The sequence below is a fragment of the Perna viridis genome, chromosome 10 (genome assembly GCF_037379345.1).
Source record: "Perna viridis isolate PV_CMFRI_1.1 ecotype Kerala chromosome 10, ASM3737934v1, whole genome shotgun sequence".
Taxonomy (NCBI): Eukaryota; Metazoa; Mollusca; class Bivalvia; order Mytilida; family Mytilidae; genus Perna; species Perna viridis.
The window spans coordinates 40006418-40023780 of NC_142454.1; the positions used below are offsets into that span (position 1 = coordinate 40006418).

At 33.5% G+C, this 17363-nt stretch overlaps 2 protein-coding genes across 3 annotated transcripts in view; one reads left to right on the forward strand and one right to left on the reverse strand.

Annotated features, from left to right (window-relative positions):
• The window catches only part of LOC148605745 (BTB/POZ domain-containing protein 6-B-like), a 39669-nt gene extending 35051 nt beyond the window's left edge, over positions 1–4618 (forward strand). The window contains exons 4-5 of the transcript XR_015916104.1: positions 634–789; positions 1411–4618. The gene's annotated coding sequence lies outside the window, so the exon portion shown is untranslated. The remainder of the gene's footprint in view (positions 1–633; positions 790–1410) is intronic.
• Positions 522–12576, reverse strand: LOC148605749 (metalloprotease mig-17-like). Of its 2 annotated transcripts, none has more exons than XM_088550104.1 (16): positions 12367–12576; positions 11123–11204; positions 10491–10587; positions 10014–10091; positions 9325–9476; positions 9000–9037; positions 8228–8333; positions 7902–8054; positions 6893–7037; positions 5765–5881; positions 4609–4660; positions 3644–3861; positions 2839–2970; positions 2153–2204; positions 1382–1537; positions 522–735 (listed from the first exon to the last, which is right to left on the reverse strand). In XM_088550104.1, the coding sequence occupies exons 1-16, from the start codon at positions 12374–12376 to the stop codon at positions 620–622; spliced, it is 1704 nt and encodes a 567-aa protein (XP_088406230.1). In that variant the 5' UTR covers positions 12377–12576; the 3' UTR covers positions 522–619. The 2 variants fall into 2 exon arrangements, with proteins under 2 accessions (XP_088406230.1, XP_088406229.1); XM_088550103.1 differs by lacking the exon at positions 12367–12576 and adding an exon at positions 11961–12118.
• Positions 12577–17363: the final 4787 nt, after the last annotated feature.

The window sequence follows — 17363 nt, forward strand, 5'->3', positions numbered from 1 at the left end:
TAGTCTAAGTTTGATATTTGGCTTTAGCACTTTTAAGAATTAGATTTCTACTGAATTAAAATTATGATGTAGTATCAGAATGTTGTAGTGGTACTATTTATTGTACTTTAATGTTTGTGTTCCTCACGTATAAAGCTTCTCTTGTTCCCAATTTTTAAGACCAAAACCGTTTTTTTTTTTTTTGTAGACAAAATAATGACATTATGTATAGTTCTACTTGTCTGAATATAGCTGAAATATTGCTGCTCGGACGTTAAACCCCAACAAACAAACAAACAATATAGTTCTACACTACACTAGCTTGACATTACGCCGAAAAGGCTAAAAACAGCAGAAAAATGCAAATTACATTTCCAACTCGTATTTCAAAGTTTTTCATGTCATTCCAATGTTGTGCGGGGGATAATCTCTTAACTATAAATCAATACTTTTTCGTTACAATAAAATGCCTTGGCCGTAGATCACTTGTTGTTTACATTTTGAGTGTGAATATAAATTGGTTGTAGAAAAACTATTAAAAATTAAATACTGGATATTTGTTTTATATAGCGAAATAATTTATCCTTGGATAAACTGAATTCATCCATGTAGACATGTCAATCTGTAGCAGGTGCTGTATTTATCCTATTGCAGGTCCAGCTCTACACGTCGCACAACACATTTGTCGATGATGACTACTGTAATGACTACACCTACTGGCTTCACAACTTGATGTTTGGTCACCATACTCACATCCTGTAATATATAACAATTCATTTAACAGGGAAAATACATATAAGAATAAAGAAGGTAAGCGGAACTTCCAGAGGGATCAATCAAAATCCGAAACGTTCATAGCGATTTGACAGGAAAATCGATAAAACTAGGACCAAATGTTTTTTTCATTAATTATGATATACTACCTAGCATATACTCAGGGTCTAATGCTTTAAAAAGGAAGGATATACAACATTTTATACTACTGACGGTTTTACTCAGTAAACCCACGACGTAATAAGAGATTGGAATAAAGGGACAAGATTTTTAAGAACATTTCGCTTTAATTCGTACAGACTTCGGTTATTACAGTTATAAGCAGAGGACGCTTACCCTACCGGTGCACCTGGTCCATACTCCCAGTTTTTAGTGGAGTCCGAGTTGCTCATTTGCTTTTGTTACTTTGTATGTATGATTTTAGTTACTACATGTTCTTTGTTGTGTTTGTCTTTTTTCCATGTCTGTTTTTTGTCCTTGGATTACATTCTTTTGATTACCGCTATAACCTTGGTTCCCTTGATTACTCTCTCAATGATGATAACATATTTAATTCGAACATGCATTTGATTTTAATGACGTAATGCATCATTAAATAATATATAAATAAGATTTTGAATACTTTTACCTGTTTCACTTGTTTTTATTGATTTACAGGTTTCACAGCATTTTTGTCGTGTGTAGTCGTCATAGCAACGGTAGTGGTTAGCCGGAAGTTTAATTTGAGCACAAGTTAGATGATGCGCAGCAATACCAATTGTCTGATCACCAAAAATACAGTCATCTAAAGGATAGAGAAGCTTAGTATACAATTTTGTTGTGGTTTTGATAATGAGCATATGAAAACGTTTGACTTCATTGAAAGCAGTGCATAATCTTTTTTGTGACATTTACAAATTAATCATTTATTAATTTCGGAACAGGTTTATGGTGTTTTATGGTCGTCATAGTGATCTGTGGATTGTTATGGTGTATCTATCAGTACCATGATAACTGATTAGTTCATCATATCCTTTCCTCTTCCGTCTAGCCCGGACAAAACATTTCATGGGCAACTCCGAGTCTTTAGAACGCTTATCCTTATGGTCGGTGCACCAGACCTATGTTCTCAGTGTTAAGAGGTAACCAGGTTGCTCATTCACTTTTGTTTTCATGTACGTGTTATTTTGGTTATTCCTTGTTTTTTGTTGTGTCTGTGTTTTTTTCCCTTGCTTTGTTCGATATCCTTTATTATTTTTTTTATATTTTTTTGTTAATTTTTAGTTTTACGAAGCCTCCTGTCTTCAATTTTGCCAAAATAAAAAGGATAAGATAAAATTGAAAATGTGATATTTTTTTTTCTTCTCCGACCTAGTGTTGTTCATGCCAAAAAAGAATTTCGTTCATAACCTCGAAATACCTGCGACAGTACGGGCATTATCATCATGAATACACACGCCATTCTTGCACCACTGAAATAAGGCAAAAATGTTTGTCATACCATGAGTAGTTGGTAGACGTTACAAACATACAGATGTTATACATATTGTTAAATTGTTCTTTATATAGTACAAAAACGACTTCTACAAAACAGGAATTTTCACTACTTACACTTAGTCTTACACGTATCCATGATAAAGCACTTAGTCTTACACGTGTCCATGATAAAGCAACGTACTAGTATTGGAGAAAATTTTCTTAGAATTTTGCAAATATTAATCGTTCGCTAAGTTGATTTACAGTTATATACTAACAATACTGACGACATGCCCACAAAGAAAAGACCCCCTGCTTAAAACGAAGTTAAATATGTAACCTCTAAGTTCAATTATCTCTATTTGGGGCCGTTGAACAATAACTATATTCAATCATGCGCATCTACATAAGATGTCCAACCTACCTATATCTTTTTTTAAATAAAATCTGTTGAGCATTTAAGAAGGAGCAGTGCTATCATTTTGTGACCGGTGTTCTTTCTTACAGACTTACCATCTTGTTACCCGATGTTGCTCTGCCTTACAAACTTACCATCTTGTTACCCGATGTTGCTCTGCCTTACAAACTTACCATCTTGTTACCCGATGTTGCTCTGCCTTACAAACTTACCATTTTGTTACCACATGACGTTCTGTCTTCCGCATGAGTTGAGTGGCAATAATGGTCCCTGTTTGGATCGTTACAATACATATGACCACAGAGCACTGTTGATACATTCACACCAGAGTATCTGTGTGCTGTCTAGAAAAGAAGAAAAACTGTTTCAATACCAGGCCCAGTACATGTAATTTATGGTTTTCATTGCATAGGTATTCTTGACTTTTTTAAATCTTTATTATTTCTCGTAATTCATTTGTGACCATGAATTAGAATTCGAGAGATACTTAAAAAAATATTTACATACGTTATATTACAAGAGCTACTTCCTCTTTTATAAAACATTTTATATATTTTGTTTATTAATAGATCCAGTATTTTTACCTATATCATCCCCTGCCTGCTTCTTAGGCCCAAAAGCCATATTTAGCCATGTAATTTCCATTATGGTCGATGTAGCTAAAGAAAACGTGATGTGCAAAACATTTGACATAACCATGCCAAGGTTTCATAAAATTTCAAAGTGAGTTTTTCCCTCAAATCTTTAACTATTTCTTATGTTTTAAAGCCTGCTGGTTGGTCTAAATTTACATTGACGTAGGTTTTAGGAGAATTATATTAAAGATGTTAATGCAATATAATAAAATATATGTGTAATGAAAGATCGACTGCACGCGTATATGAATGATGCCAAGTCTGTTACCTTGTAGTTACGCATAACGATTTGCATGCTTCTACAAGAAAGTATGATTTCAACAAAAAAGGTGCAGTATACAACAGATCTTAAAAATAAAACAAAGAAAAAAAACAAGCTCACCCTACAGAAGTATGAACCTTTACCATACTTAAATTCACACTGCTGGTCTAATGAAATAGCAGCAGTCTGACCGGAAGGGTTTAGGATTTTACCACACATATCACAGCATCGATATCTAATATCACTTTTGTGGCACACGTTGGGATCGGAAGCCATTAGTTGTTTGCAAGTCTTTCCATTCATTACGATCCCTGACTGATCACCAACTGGACAGGTTTCTATAAATTACAAAATATAACTGAACCCCAACACTTTTTAAACTTTATTTACGTCTGATATTGTACTGAAGTACTAAATAAAACGTTTTGGAAAGTCAAAATATCTTATGTATAGTTTTAATCTCCTTTACTATTTATGAAATATATTTCTTCATACAATACCCAGTCTATAACACGTGTAGCCAAGACTCAAGACATAAACTAAATTGTAGTAAAAATATCTTCGTTTGACGGAAAATGAAATATCTTTCTTTTTGAACGTCAATTCTTTCATAACACTTGAAGCTGTCATTGAGTATAACAGTTGATGCCAGGGGGAAAATGAATCATCATCATCGTCATTTAACGTATCTTCTGTATGTAATGTTAATTGCAATTTTTTAATATGTTGATGTAAGTTATTTTATTGAATTACAATTATCTCTGTTCACGTCACTTCCGCTCTAAGGTATGGTGTAACTGTGTTATTCTTTTAGTCTTGATTTGCTTGATTTAATCTTGTTATAAGTTTTATTTCACGTTTTGTTTTGTTTTGTTTGTTTTTGTTTTGTTATTTTGTGTTTTTGTTTTGTTTTTTTTTGTTTGTTTGTTCTTGTTTGTTTTTGTTTTTTGTTTTTGTATTTGGTATTTATTGCATTATTATTTTACTTATCATTTGTTTAGAATGTTACAAACATAAAATGATATGTTCTATGTTCAATATTTCCATATTAATTGGTCTTCAAACTATATATTATTAATACAAACCTGAAACCGATGGAGCTCTACTATCTCTTATACAATTATTTGACATACACCACTACAATAAGATAACACAATAGTACTGTAGGATTTACACAATAAAATAAACATAAACTTACGGGTTCTTAAGAAGTAAATATGTTTAGTATATCACTTTTTTTATATCCTCTTGAGTCTCCTACTTCAAAATAATTTCAATATAACTAGCGAGTGTATTTTTGTGCATTATGATTGGCTATTCACCATTTACTTATTTGTCTTGTGAGTGAATTTTCGGATTTTGAACATTCGATCAATTAAGAAAACTGTTTAATCCTTTAATGTTTCTCTTACTATATAGCCCCGTGCAGGTCCGGGTGTCAAATGAATAGGCCTGCAGCAGCGTTATATATATATATCGATTGATACGTCTGACGATATATAAATAATATTCAGAATATATAATGTCTTTTTGTTTTTTTGTTTTTTTTTTTTTTTGTTTTGTTTTGTTTTTGTTTTTTGCTCATTTACTTGTGTTGCTTTGTACTTTTTATTCTTGTTGTTTGTGTTCTTTATTGCGTGTGTCTGTTTTCCATGTCTGGTCTTCGTTCCTGGATCACATTCTTTTAAATTTAGCAAAAATCTTGGTTCCCTTGATTACTCTTTGTATAGAGCATGTTTCAAGATATGGTATCGTTGTCACCTTTGTATGTATTTGAATCTTATAATATCCATGAAAATTGAATCCTATTTCTTATTTGGTAGAGCTTATTTCTATCTCAGTAAAGAACATATTACGGTGAGATAAATTCTCTGATTTTAGTAGTGACGGCATTAGTTGTCATATGGGAATATTTTACAGCGTGATAGATACAAATTGGAAAGACTCTTACAAAAAAACAGAACAGACAAATTGATGAAACCAGTAAAAATTCATTATGACCATTGCGTCTTTCCGTGACCACTGGAAGCAGACCTCACGATAAATAGAACCATCCAAAAATGGAATACAATAGTTACATTCGTTTCAACGAATATCAATGAAAGAAACCAATTGAATGCAGGGAATTTGCTATGTTGTGAGGTATATCTATTCATCGGGAGGTCTGTTTCTAGTCTGTGCAGCTTAGTTCACTTATCAACGCTTCGGTCATACAGACTTTTTACACTTTGTATCAATCACCTTTCGGTCCCCACATGACATTCCATCGCCGCCATCTCTCCAGTAACAACCGTCACGCTTAGGGTCATAACACCTCATTTTCAAACAAACTCCTGTAAAATTTCCATGGTAACGTTCCTGCGTGAAGAAAAATAATATATTAAAACGTAAATCTTTTTTTAATTTTTCGACCAGGTAACTTTTTGTATTTCTGTATGTTGTAGTAGTGATTTTGCACTCACAAACCTCAGTAGTATGGAAATTCACTTCAATAGGCTATTCCTTGTTCTTCAAAACACGTGTCTACTGTAAAGATGTTCCAAGACTGTAATATTTGCAATGTGACGGGTGTCGCTTGCGGGGTAAGACACGATTAACCCCAGGGATACTTGATGTCACTTCCGGTTTTTATTGAAGTTCATATTGCAAGTGCATCACCTTTTTGTGTTGTGTTGTTTTCCCCAGTTTAATGTGTAATTGTATTTTTCTGTTGTATATGAGAGTAATCAAGGGAACCAAGGTCATAGCGGTAATCAAAAGAATGTAATTCAAGGACAAAGACCAGACATGGAAAACAGACATACACAACAAAGAACATAAAGTAACTAAAATAATACATACAAAGTAACAAAAGCAAATGAACAACTCGGACTCCACTAAAAACTGGGAGCATGGACCAGGTGCATCAGTAGGGTAAGCTATGTGTATATGTCTTTGTATTCTGATGCACGGTGTCTTTAAATCGTCTTTATCATAATGCAACAGTATTCATTGGTTTCCATATCCTGTCGTTTTGTATGTATTACGCAAGCTTAAGTTCTGCATGTTGTTACATTAAATAAGACCAAATCATTGTTAACGACGTCGGAATTACTCTTCTGGTAATGCTGTTTTGTTACTACAACTTGGCATTTTCTTTCTTAATATTGAACCCACCATTTCGTTTGAAATGCCTGCACCAAGTCAGGACCATTGCGGTACCAGCTACTCCGTTGGTGTAATATCGATTTTTTTTTTTCAGATTTAATTTGGACTTGAGTATGGACTGGATTTGTGTTTTCTTGTTACCATTATTGCATAAATGTTCAATTGTTTCATTTTGTATATTTTGTTTTCGATTTGCATTATATGATCACGATAAAAGCTTACTCTACACAAATAAGATCCTGATCCATAATGAATTCTGCATTGTTCGTCTGCCGTATATTCCTGGCCGAAAAAGTTTGGCGCCATGTTTGTAAGAGCAGGATTAGGGCTGTGGTTATTTGTAGACAGTAAGCAGTCTCTGTGTTTACTGAAATTGAGAAAAGGAGTGTTTCATTGGATTTACTATTGCAACTATTTCTATACATGAAATGTAGAGGGTTTTGTTTATAAAACGTCATAAAAGTCCTTTGTTTTCTACAATTGTAATTACTTCCATTTACGAAATTTTGTTATATTGGCTAAACTGAAACATGAAGCAAATATTTAACATACAAATATTCGAGAGAGAAAAACAAAAGCCCGGATGTGCAAATAAATTTCAACTAAAATGTATTGAAAACAAAGTAATATTCTTTACAAACACAAAATGCAAGGTCTTAACTGTTTCGTCGATCATTCACTTTTCTCACTGGAAGATAATCGACAACATTATAAGTGCAGATTATGCGTCGCTTGTCAGTGCTGGAAGCATATGGCGAAAACCACAAGCAATATATAAAAATTGCAGGGTAAGACGTTCAGCTGTCAACGCTGGATGCGACTAATGGTTGTGTCAAATCTGGTACGACTCTAGCAGTCAACGTTTGGTACGACTATAGCCGTCAACGTTTGATACGACTGACACTGAATAGTTAGATCTTAACAATCTCCTACGCAGAGCTATAACCGCATCCTGTTTTACTAACTTATTGGCTCTGCTAATCAGGATGTGAAAAAATAACAAGTCACGAGCACTACTCATTACAAATCTGCGAAGCTGCTTCCGGAGTACTGGACTAATTTTCATAAATGGGTGGGGTTTAATACTGAGTGTAGAAGATCTAGATCTGTAAACTTTTGAAATAACTAATATTATTGCATTGAGGTTGCGATCTTACATGACTGTAAAATGAAAACAGAATCGTAAAAAAATGTTAAATAGTTATAAATATTACTGCCTTTCTTGACTTACCTATCCAATGACGCAAGGTATGTTTTCATGTAATTAACAGAGCATGAGGAAAATATCCATTTATTCTTATTTAATGACTTGAAATTTGCTGCCATGGCATATCCATCGTCACCGGAACAGGAGTTACCATCTCCATCATGGTCACAACCTAGACTGAAATAAAAAAGACAAATAATTGAAAATTTATACATATTTTTTAAAGAAAATTTCAAGAATAATATTAAACGATTATGCAACGATAGCGGTTGTAAAGTTGTTCATTTCTTGAAATTGCACGTTTATTAATATCAAATATATATCGGGACCCTATTTATCTATCTTTTTACCTGTGACCAATTTCGTGTGCCATGAGCTGAGCTGTGTAAATACCAAGACTGTCTTGTGCAATGGATACACTTCTTGCTTTGCATTCAGCATCAGTGTATGCATATCCTTAAAAGAAGGAAAACATTAATAGTGCTTAAACAATAAATGCATGAAATGTTGTATGCTTTCCAATTAATAAATCATAATGTTCTAGTTAAAAGGATATTAGTCATATTCATTTTTTATGCAATCTATTTAGCTTTTTCATCGTTGATTGTGTATAAATTGCGTAACGTGGCATTTACGGTCTAAACTTAAAATAGTCCATGAATCAGTTCGGAACAAAATGTGGACACCAGCTTTTGAACATCAAATGTAAATATAATATATAAAAAAACAGCCAGTACCATTATTCTTTTGTTTTTGCTTTTGTTTGTTCTTTGCATTTTTTTTGGCGGGGGGATGTTATTTTATTTATACATTTTGGCACTGACCGTAGTGTATGCAAACTAAAATTTTATTCCAAAATTTAAAATGCATAATGTTCTCGTAATAAGTACAATACAATCTATCACTATTAAAATATAGTTTGGCTTTCAGTGGGGTACATTTTCAACGTCAATCTACATGCTGGAATGTGCAGCGAATGGTTTTGTGGTAAGTTGATGAGCATGCTCAATATACACTTGGAACCGCGAGGTAGATCAAAAGAATTTTCCTCGCTTTACGCATGTTCATCGACTACCCCACATTCAGCACAAAAGGATCTATTAACTCAATGTTAAACAGTACCTGAGAATGTGTCTCCATCACCATGATCAAGGTCATAACTAAAACAGAGTAACAATAAAATAAAAAGCCATCTTAGTTTTCAGTTTTCTCTGTAACATTCATAATTTTCTCTTTATGTTTTTATCCAAACAAAAGATACAGAACATTCTAAAAACGAAAAGTTGCCTAACACAAAGAAAAACAAATATCGAAAAAAAAAAATACTGAAGATCAAAACGGAACGACAATTATCAACATAATTTAAAAATATCTTGAATCCAATATTGATGTGACTTCATTTCAATTGTTTAGAACTTGAAGCGCTGGGATGCCTTATAACACAGACCTTGTGAAGATCATAGCATGATCGTGGGGTTTGGTTGACTGGAGACTAACAGAGTATGGTTGAAATAATGGTAAAACTTTATCAGGATCCACACGGTCCAATTCTGTGTGGTGGACTTTTACAGTTTCGGTCCACGGGGAATCAGCAGCATGCTTCAAAGACAAATATACGTCACAGGTGTCAAACTTCGAAAATTCTAAAGCGGGAGACCTCCCTCTCAAAATTTACTCAAAGCGGGAGATTATTTTGTTTTCGCGACATGTTTTTTGTTTAGAGCAGACCTTTTTTCCGACGCAACCGGTATAGTTTCGCTTTTTACCCTTTGACTTATAGACGCTCTTCCATGGAAACACAAGTCACCTGATCGCAATTCAGGTTTGAGATCAATTTGTTATGACAAGAATTAAAGTAACATATTACGAGTTAAAGCCATAAATTCAAATGAGACGGGATAAATTCAAACTTCCGCTTTGACACAGGCACTTTAGCGTGCGATAGTTGATTATTTTATGAAACTCTCGGGATTTAACCAAAAGCAGTAGACTATAACTCCTATGATACATTATAACGTTTTAATCAACTATGATACTTTCGGGTTTTGTTGTTAGTTGAATTATAAAATATGACTGAATCTATGATCGGCTTGGTCTTGATTTTTCTCACAACAAAGGCAAATGAAATGGACTTACAGTTGTAAAGATAACATCAACGAGTTTGATCTGGATGTAGAGGTTGGATGATTCCAGACTCTTGTACACATTGTTGCTCTGTAAAGAAAGACAGATTTTTTAATTACGTCTTAGTAAAATGTTGAAAAGTGCATATATCTGTCCAATCAAGAGGCTATTATATTCCTTAAAAATTCTCGTTATATCATATATTTGCCTAAATATGGTGTTTTCGTGCATGTTATATAAGATGTATATGGTTTTTGGTGCTACGTTTATAATTTCAATATATTGTCACAGAGATGTTGTATTGCAAAAATACAAATTGCTTGCAATTCCAAAAGTAAAAGATGCATAATGGAATTTTACCAGTATCTGACTGGAATGTGTTTTCAATTTCCCATAGCAATAAATCGAAGTTGTGTTTAAAAAATGACGCAAACGGACAATAAAGAGACGCCGTAATGTCTTAACTATATATTTACAGTACTACCTTACCGACTGCACAAGGCTATGGAGATATTTCAGCATGTTAGCCTTCGTTTTAGAAACTCTGTCATTGTAAGTTAGGTCAGTTGGTGTCATATCGTACCATCTAAAACAAAGACGATGTTTATCACAACGCTATAGAACATAATCGATATCACATAGAACGTTCGTTGCATGCATGCCAAGCCCAAGCTTGCAGTATTTCGGAAGTTTCTGTTATACTTTTAGTAGTTAAACTAAGCCAGCAACCATTTGATTTTCTGGAAGGGGCTATGGATTGTTTTACCTATGTTTTAGTAATTTTTGTCATATCGTTTTGGTTTTTTCTTGTGTTGTTTTGTTTTGTTTTTATTTATTTGTCTTGATTTTTGATTTTTTTTGTTTTGTTTTTTTGTTTTGTTGTTTTTTTTTTTTTTATTTTGGTTAGTTTTCCTTTGTTTTCTTTTATTTTACAAAATTTCGAAATACCCATCTTTTTTTAATTCATATTTTTAGGTCAACCGTCAGAAATTAAACTATTTCAAATTAAGATGTTTCCTTAACTAATTGGAATGTCCTCATTTAACCAAATGAACCTCTTTTTTATATCCTATTATTTTTTGATTTTGTTTTCTTTATTATATAAAATATTCTGTCCTTACTGTTTAAAAGCACCGTAGTCTACTACCATAAGTAGCTCGATAACATGTCTGTCTGCTGTTGCCCTCTCGTCCAACACTGGACCTACAAAATTACGAGACACCGTTTTTCATTCGTTCTTGACAGACACACAAATCGCTATTTCAAAGCTGACCCGACATCTATAGTTAGATTAAGTACACTATAAAAACATAAGATGAATCAATCAAAACGTAATTTAATCCCCAACCTCCAATAATTTTCACCAATTTCTTAAATCACTTTCAAAAACATGCTTGAAAATGAAAATATACAACACAATAATTAAATATGAATTTACACTCACTGTCAAATAAAAACAGCACAAAACCCGCTAAAAACCGGGTTGAACGCCGGTGCTCCGAAAGAGTGGGCTTTGCCTTTTCTTATAAGTAACCCATAACCATAGAAAAAAGAACGGATATGGTAAATGCAAAAACAATGCACCTAGCGTACTACCTAAATACAAAATAGTTAATACGTTCAAAAGATCACCAAGATGTCTACAAAAAGTGTAAACACTTTTTAAAGTAAGCTCTGAAAGGCCCGGGCAACAAAAGTAATAAAATTGACGGTAACAGAAAAATGACTCTTCTTCAAAATAGACGAAAAAGAGAAATAATAAACACAATGACACATAAATCACCAACATCTTCTGGCTGTGGTCAGGCGCATTGCTGCGGTGGGGTTGAACTAATTTAATATGGCATTAACCAACCATCCCACTCCACCCCCTTTTAATGTAAGATCAGGAATGAACTGAAACAACAAAGTTAACGCATCGTACGTATCTCAAGCCGCGGGCTTTCTAGTTCGTCCTACCTGCGTTTGTTAAAGCAACAATTCCGATACAAACACACAAGCTTGTAACGACGTTCATGTCCAGATCGTAATTAATCATTCTGTATGAACAGTCGTCCTTGGAATCAGTTAATTGTGCCTTATCGTGCCGTGATAGGTCTGGAGTTTGTACTTGATATCGGCCTTCACTTGTGTTGTATGTAGGACATAAGCCTGATTTTTCGGAAGAAATTCATTAAAAATCGGTCTACATAGGAAGAATGGTCAGAGTTCTCGAAACAGAAATTTGAATTAAAAATAGGACTTTGCATGTTTATTTCTACGCGTACGTCGGAAAACAAACAGTGTTGAGGTCCCTTCTATCTGCATTTTTTTTGTTCTTGTTGCTTTCTTGTTAAGTTTCTTTGCGTAGTTCCGTTTATCTTACCATACAGCATACAGATCTTTGTCCTTTCCTACGTATTAATGTTGAAGTTTTTTTTCTTTCTATCTCGATAATTTTGTGTTCAGGACTTTCTGTTTGAGTTTCAATCTCAGCCCAACTGTTTTCCAGGTGCCATGAGATATATATTGTATATTATTCCCACTGTTGAATGTATTGGTATTAATTCTCCCAAACCTTTTCTACTAATAACTTTTCAGTATGATCATCAAACACATTGCATTAGATCTTAAGTTTTAACAACTCCCTTTAGTTTTTAGAGTACACTGTATTTTATCCTATTGAAATCAATAATCTTCTTGTTTTGGTGTATAGAAATTCCATCGTTAATTCCAGTTGAGGATATTACAATATTATGGTCATTGTTCACAACACCACTAAATGATAATGTCATATAGTAAAATAGACCCGATGAGCATGCGTGACATATACTTCCGCGAAGTAGGGCTTGGTAGAACAAAAGAATTTTCTTCGCGGAAGACTACATTTAGTATGCTCCTCGCATTCTATTCTATAATTGTAACAGTGCAGTAGCGGATCGATTGGGGTACAGGGGGTACAGGAGTTGGCAATTTGTCATTTTCATGTGTAAAAGTGACAAAAAAATGGAAAATAATGTCCTAGCACCCGTTTTTTTTTTTTATGAACCCCGGCTGATACCCCATCCTTTTCAAAGTTTCTGGATTCGCCCCTGTGCTGTCATTAACCTATTCTTTCTTATCGTGTTTTTTTTTCTTTCCATGTTAACTTATGAAAGTAAATTAAGTGTCAATCTCTGTAGGATCAGAGAGTATATGAAATATGGTATGAAAAAAAAACACCATTCTGAAAAGTTAAATTTAACCGTTTGCACCATCGGAATCAAAGAAAAGAGACAAGATTTTCAATATCATTTTGGTAAAATGAGTTATAATTTCATTGGAATGCACCAAAAAAATGAACATTTCAAGGGCAGATAACCTTACTTTTTATCATTCTATAGAAAGGTTTCTAAGCATACTAGTGATGCAAGGATCAAACAATGGTCGTTTCAAATAGAGAAAGCATCTTCGAGGCAAATTACATTGTCAGATCGGTGGGGTTTGGAACATGCATGTTTCTGATGTTTCCAAAAACCTACATTTTTAAGTATTCCGACCTTTTTACAATCGAATTAAAATGAGACATATATTAATTGTTCCATTCAGTCACTGCATGTAGGATCTAACAACACTTATTTCTTTCTACTTTCTGCTCAGATTACCTTTTCAGAATTCTCAGGTTTAACACAATGCTTTCTCAATCATAGAAGCTGAAATCTGACTGGCTAATTGGAGAAGACATCTGAACAGAAAGTAGAATGGAGTGGTGTTAAGTCCTGCATATAGATTGACTCTATTACACAGGAGTAACAATCTGACTTAATTGTACAATGTAAACATTTCCTACCGAAATGACGACCATTTGATTTACGCTTTGGTAATTTAACGATCACCTCTTGCCGTATTCTCCTTAGTATTTTTGTAAATAGTATGGCAGCATTCTTTCCAGTTTATAAATCTTGAGTTTAATTTATCAAATCATTCATTTGTTGTTCGAGACTGAGCTTACCGCAAATACACGAACTTCTAACTCAGAGGTAGCGTTACTTTATGTTGTTTTTATTAAAGTTTAATGGTATATCCCAGCTACTACAATGTTCATTCTTGTGTAACTTAGTTTTTTGCCATTAAAAATAGCTTCCCTTTTCGATATTTTTCTGACATACATGTAGAACATCAAGACAACACAAAGTCACAAAATAGCTTGCCAGACAACCTCTGTAACATAGCTGGTGTACATAAAGTTAACAACTGAAAGCGAAACTACAACATATTTTATACTGTATTGTGGTATGGTTTCTTAAGAACTGTAATGTAGATCTATTAGGGATTGCTTGAGATTATTCTTCGACGGCTGTGAGCAGATGCGTTTCCAGAAATTGATAAAAGGAGTTTTACGAAACATACATTTTTAAAAGTTTGGTTCCAGGTTACTACTTGCTAAATTTGAACAGAATCAATAAAATTGTCCAACAAAAGAGAGTCCAAAACCTTCACCTCCCCTCCAAAATCCGCGGCTGGTGGGATACCATCAACGGTAGTGACGTCCCTTCATCGGCTCATATTTTTTTAATACATGTAATTATTGTCTCCTCGATTCATTTAAGAACACGTTCATCAATTTCCATGTGACCTCAATGTCAACATCATTTCAATACTGGTGTATTTTAATTCATTGTAATATAAATCGTATATTGGTTTTCTATTTTATACTCCGCTGTCATGGTGGTCTCATATTTACAAAAAGTCTTATCTGTCCCATAAGCTTTTGTTGATATTCTAAAACATGATACAAGTGAATGAATGAATAATTCTGTGTTCTTTTTTTTTAATGTTTACATGACCGTTTTTGGCGAAACCTAAAACATTGTAAATACTTCATTCTTTCACTACGAGAATACAACGCTTCGTAAAGAGTACAGCAGCTTGTTCCAGATATAATATAAACAAAATACTAAATCTTCTTTTTTTGATATGTATGAAAGTTAAAGTGTGTATCTAGATAGTGTGCGAACATTTAGATGCTTTGGTGAAATATCTACTTTTCAGAAGTATCTAGATACTAGTACTTTTGAGAAGAATCTAGATGCTTTTGCGAAGTTTCTAGATGCTTGTGAGAAGTATCTGGATGCTTTTGCAAAGTATCTATAGAAAATTTTGATAAGTATCTAGATAGTTATTAAAAGCATCTCTAGATACTTTTGCGTAGTATCTAGATACTCGTGAGGAGGAGTTTTTGTTTATCTAGATACTTGTAAGAAGCATCTACATGTAGATACTTGCACATGTATGAAGCATCTAGATACTTGTATGAAGCATCTAGTTAGTTATGCGAAGTATCTAGATAGTTGTGAGAAGTAGCTAGATACTCGTGAGGAGTTTTTGTTTATCTAGATACTTGTAAGAAGCATCTACATGTAGATACTTGTATGAAGCATCTACTTAGTTATGCGAAGTATCTAGATACTCGTGAGGAGTTTTTGTTTATCTAGATACTTGTAAGAAGCATCTACATGTATATACTTGTATGAAGCATCTACTTAGTTATGCGAAGTACCTAGATACTCGTGAGAAGTATCTAGATAGACAATAACATCTAGAGGAAAATAACGCTATTTTGACAAGAACGGCCACTCATATTTGTGTACTATGGGGATCGCTAGATAGTCATTATATTCTTATTTAACTTTGATTTGTTTACTGGGCATACATGTAATACAAGCAAACACCGAAGCCTTGTTTAATAATGGATGCGTTTGAACACGCGATTAAATAAGGGTGAACCATTACATTAGATGAAGTCGTTTTGTCAGCATCAGAAAAGCATATGTTGTTCAGCCCTTTACAAGTAAATTGCCATAGAATGGACTTAAGAAAAGGGCTCCACAAGAACAATTAAGGTGCCGGGTCGTAAAAAGATCATACGTCACTCAAAATTTTAAATTTTAAATGACAAATGCAGGAAAAATTTCACTACCATTTGTCAGCTTTAAATTTAGGAGTTATTTTTTCAGAATTGGGTGTTTAAAATGTACGTGCGTTCATTGCACCCCTCAGTGTATCTCCTCGGTACAGCATGTACCTTCAGTTACTGACTGCTTGTTTCTTAAATTGATCTGTAATTGAAAGTAAAAAGGGAGAAGCAAATTAATTTTAAGTAAATACATAAACATGACAAATTTTATCCGACAAAGATGGCAGTTTAATTTCTATCTCAAAATATCAGTTAGATAAATAAATCTCTCGAATAAGGATCATTAAACGTTTTAAAATGAACCGTCATTCGTCTTACTTATTTTTTATTCCTAAATCGTGTTAGTATGAGGAATAAATACGAAATGTTTTGAAAGTGAACTGTCATTAACTTATTCTATACATTTTCTTAATGCTATGAATCTTAAAGAGTTAGGAATGGATCTAAATAAAAATGTAAATGGGACGAGTTTATACGGTCAGCAGAGCGACAAGTTATGTAACGAGTGTCACTTGTGGTTAAAATAATATTTTTATTTGAAAAAGACTGATTTACTGTGAATTCAATGTTAATGGAATGAATAAAGGCTTTATAATCCCTATTTATGACTTCATATGTAACGTTGGAAGTTCAATTGAACTTTAATAAATTGAAATTAGCACATATGGTCTTATCTGCTTGTGAGAAAAATAAAAATCATAGATTACTAAGTGTTTTGAATTAGTGTGATGTGGCTTGGAATGTTCATATCCGTGTAGTTGTCAATTTTTTCATGAAAAAAATATTAATTTCTGAAAAAAAAATGAGTGGAGCAAATTTCGGACGTCAATCATCCATCATGAACAATTGCGGAGCAAGAAAAAAGATGTCAAATATGAATGGAGATAATTTGTTCATGCTAAGGGATCTTAAAAGGACCGAAATAGGACCTACAATGACCCACCGCAATAAAGTGTACAATGACACATGCGCAAGGCAAGTGGGACTCTGGAAAAAGGAAGCTGAAAAGAAGGTTAATGATGTACGCAAGAGTCAACGAATTTTTCGAAGCAACTTGCACAGAATGCAAGCAGACAAAGGGAGAACGCAATATAAAGGTATATTTGTTCCGAATCAGTTTGAGTATGTTAGAACTCAGGCGGAGAAAAATGTATGTGCAAAACGGGATGATTTGACAAAAATTATGAAGACAATTCTTAAGGATAAAACAGAAAAGCAAATTCTTCAGTCTGTTAAATAACTTATACTCAAAAAAATTTGTTCGAAATTTCACTCGACGTTTAGCTGCGGACATGAATTCGTGTTTTTACGATTCAGATGAGGGTGCAGTTTATGTCGGAGTAATTATTGGAGTCTAAAATGTGAAAATAAATAAAATTCGTATCTCAGCTGAAAATGTTACACATAGAAATGGAAACATTTGTCAT

Excerpts from the sequence above, each read along its gene's own strand:
- LOC148605749 (XM_088550103.1), bottom strand. The coding sequence starts at position 12,039 with ATGATTAATTACGATCTGGACATGAACGTCGTTACAAGCTTGTGTGTT. Across the intron at positions 7,038-7,901 it reads TACCTTGCGTCATTGGATAG|TAAACACAGAGACTGCTTAC; the intron begins GTAAGTCAAGAA and ends TCTCAATTTCAG. Across the intron at positions 736-1,381 it reads AATAAAAACAAGTGAAACAG|GATGTGAGTATGGTGACCAA; the intron begins GTAAAAGTATTC and ends TATATATTACAG.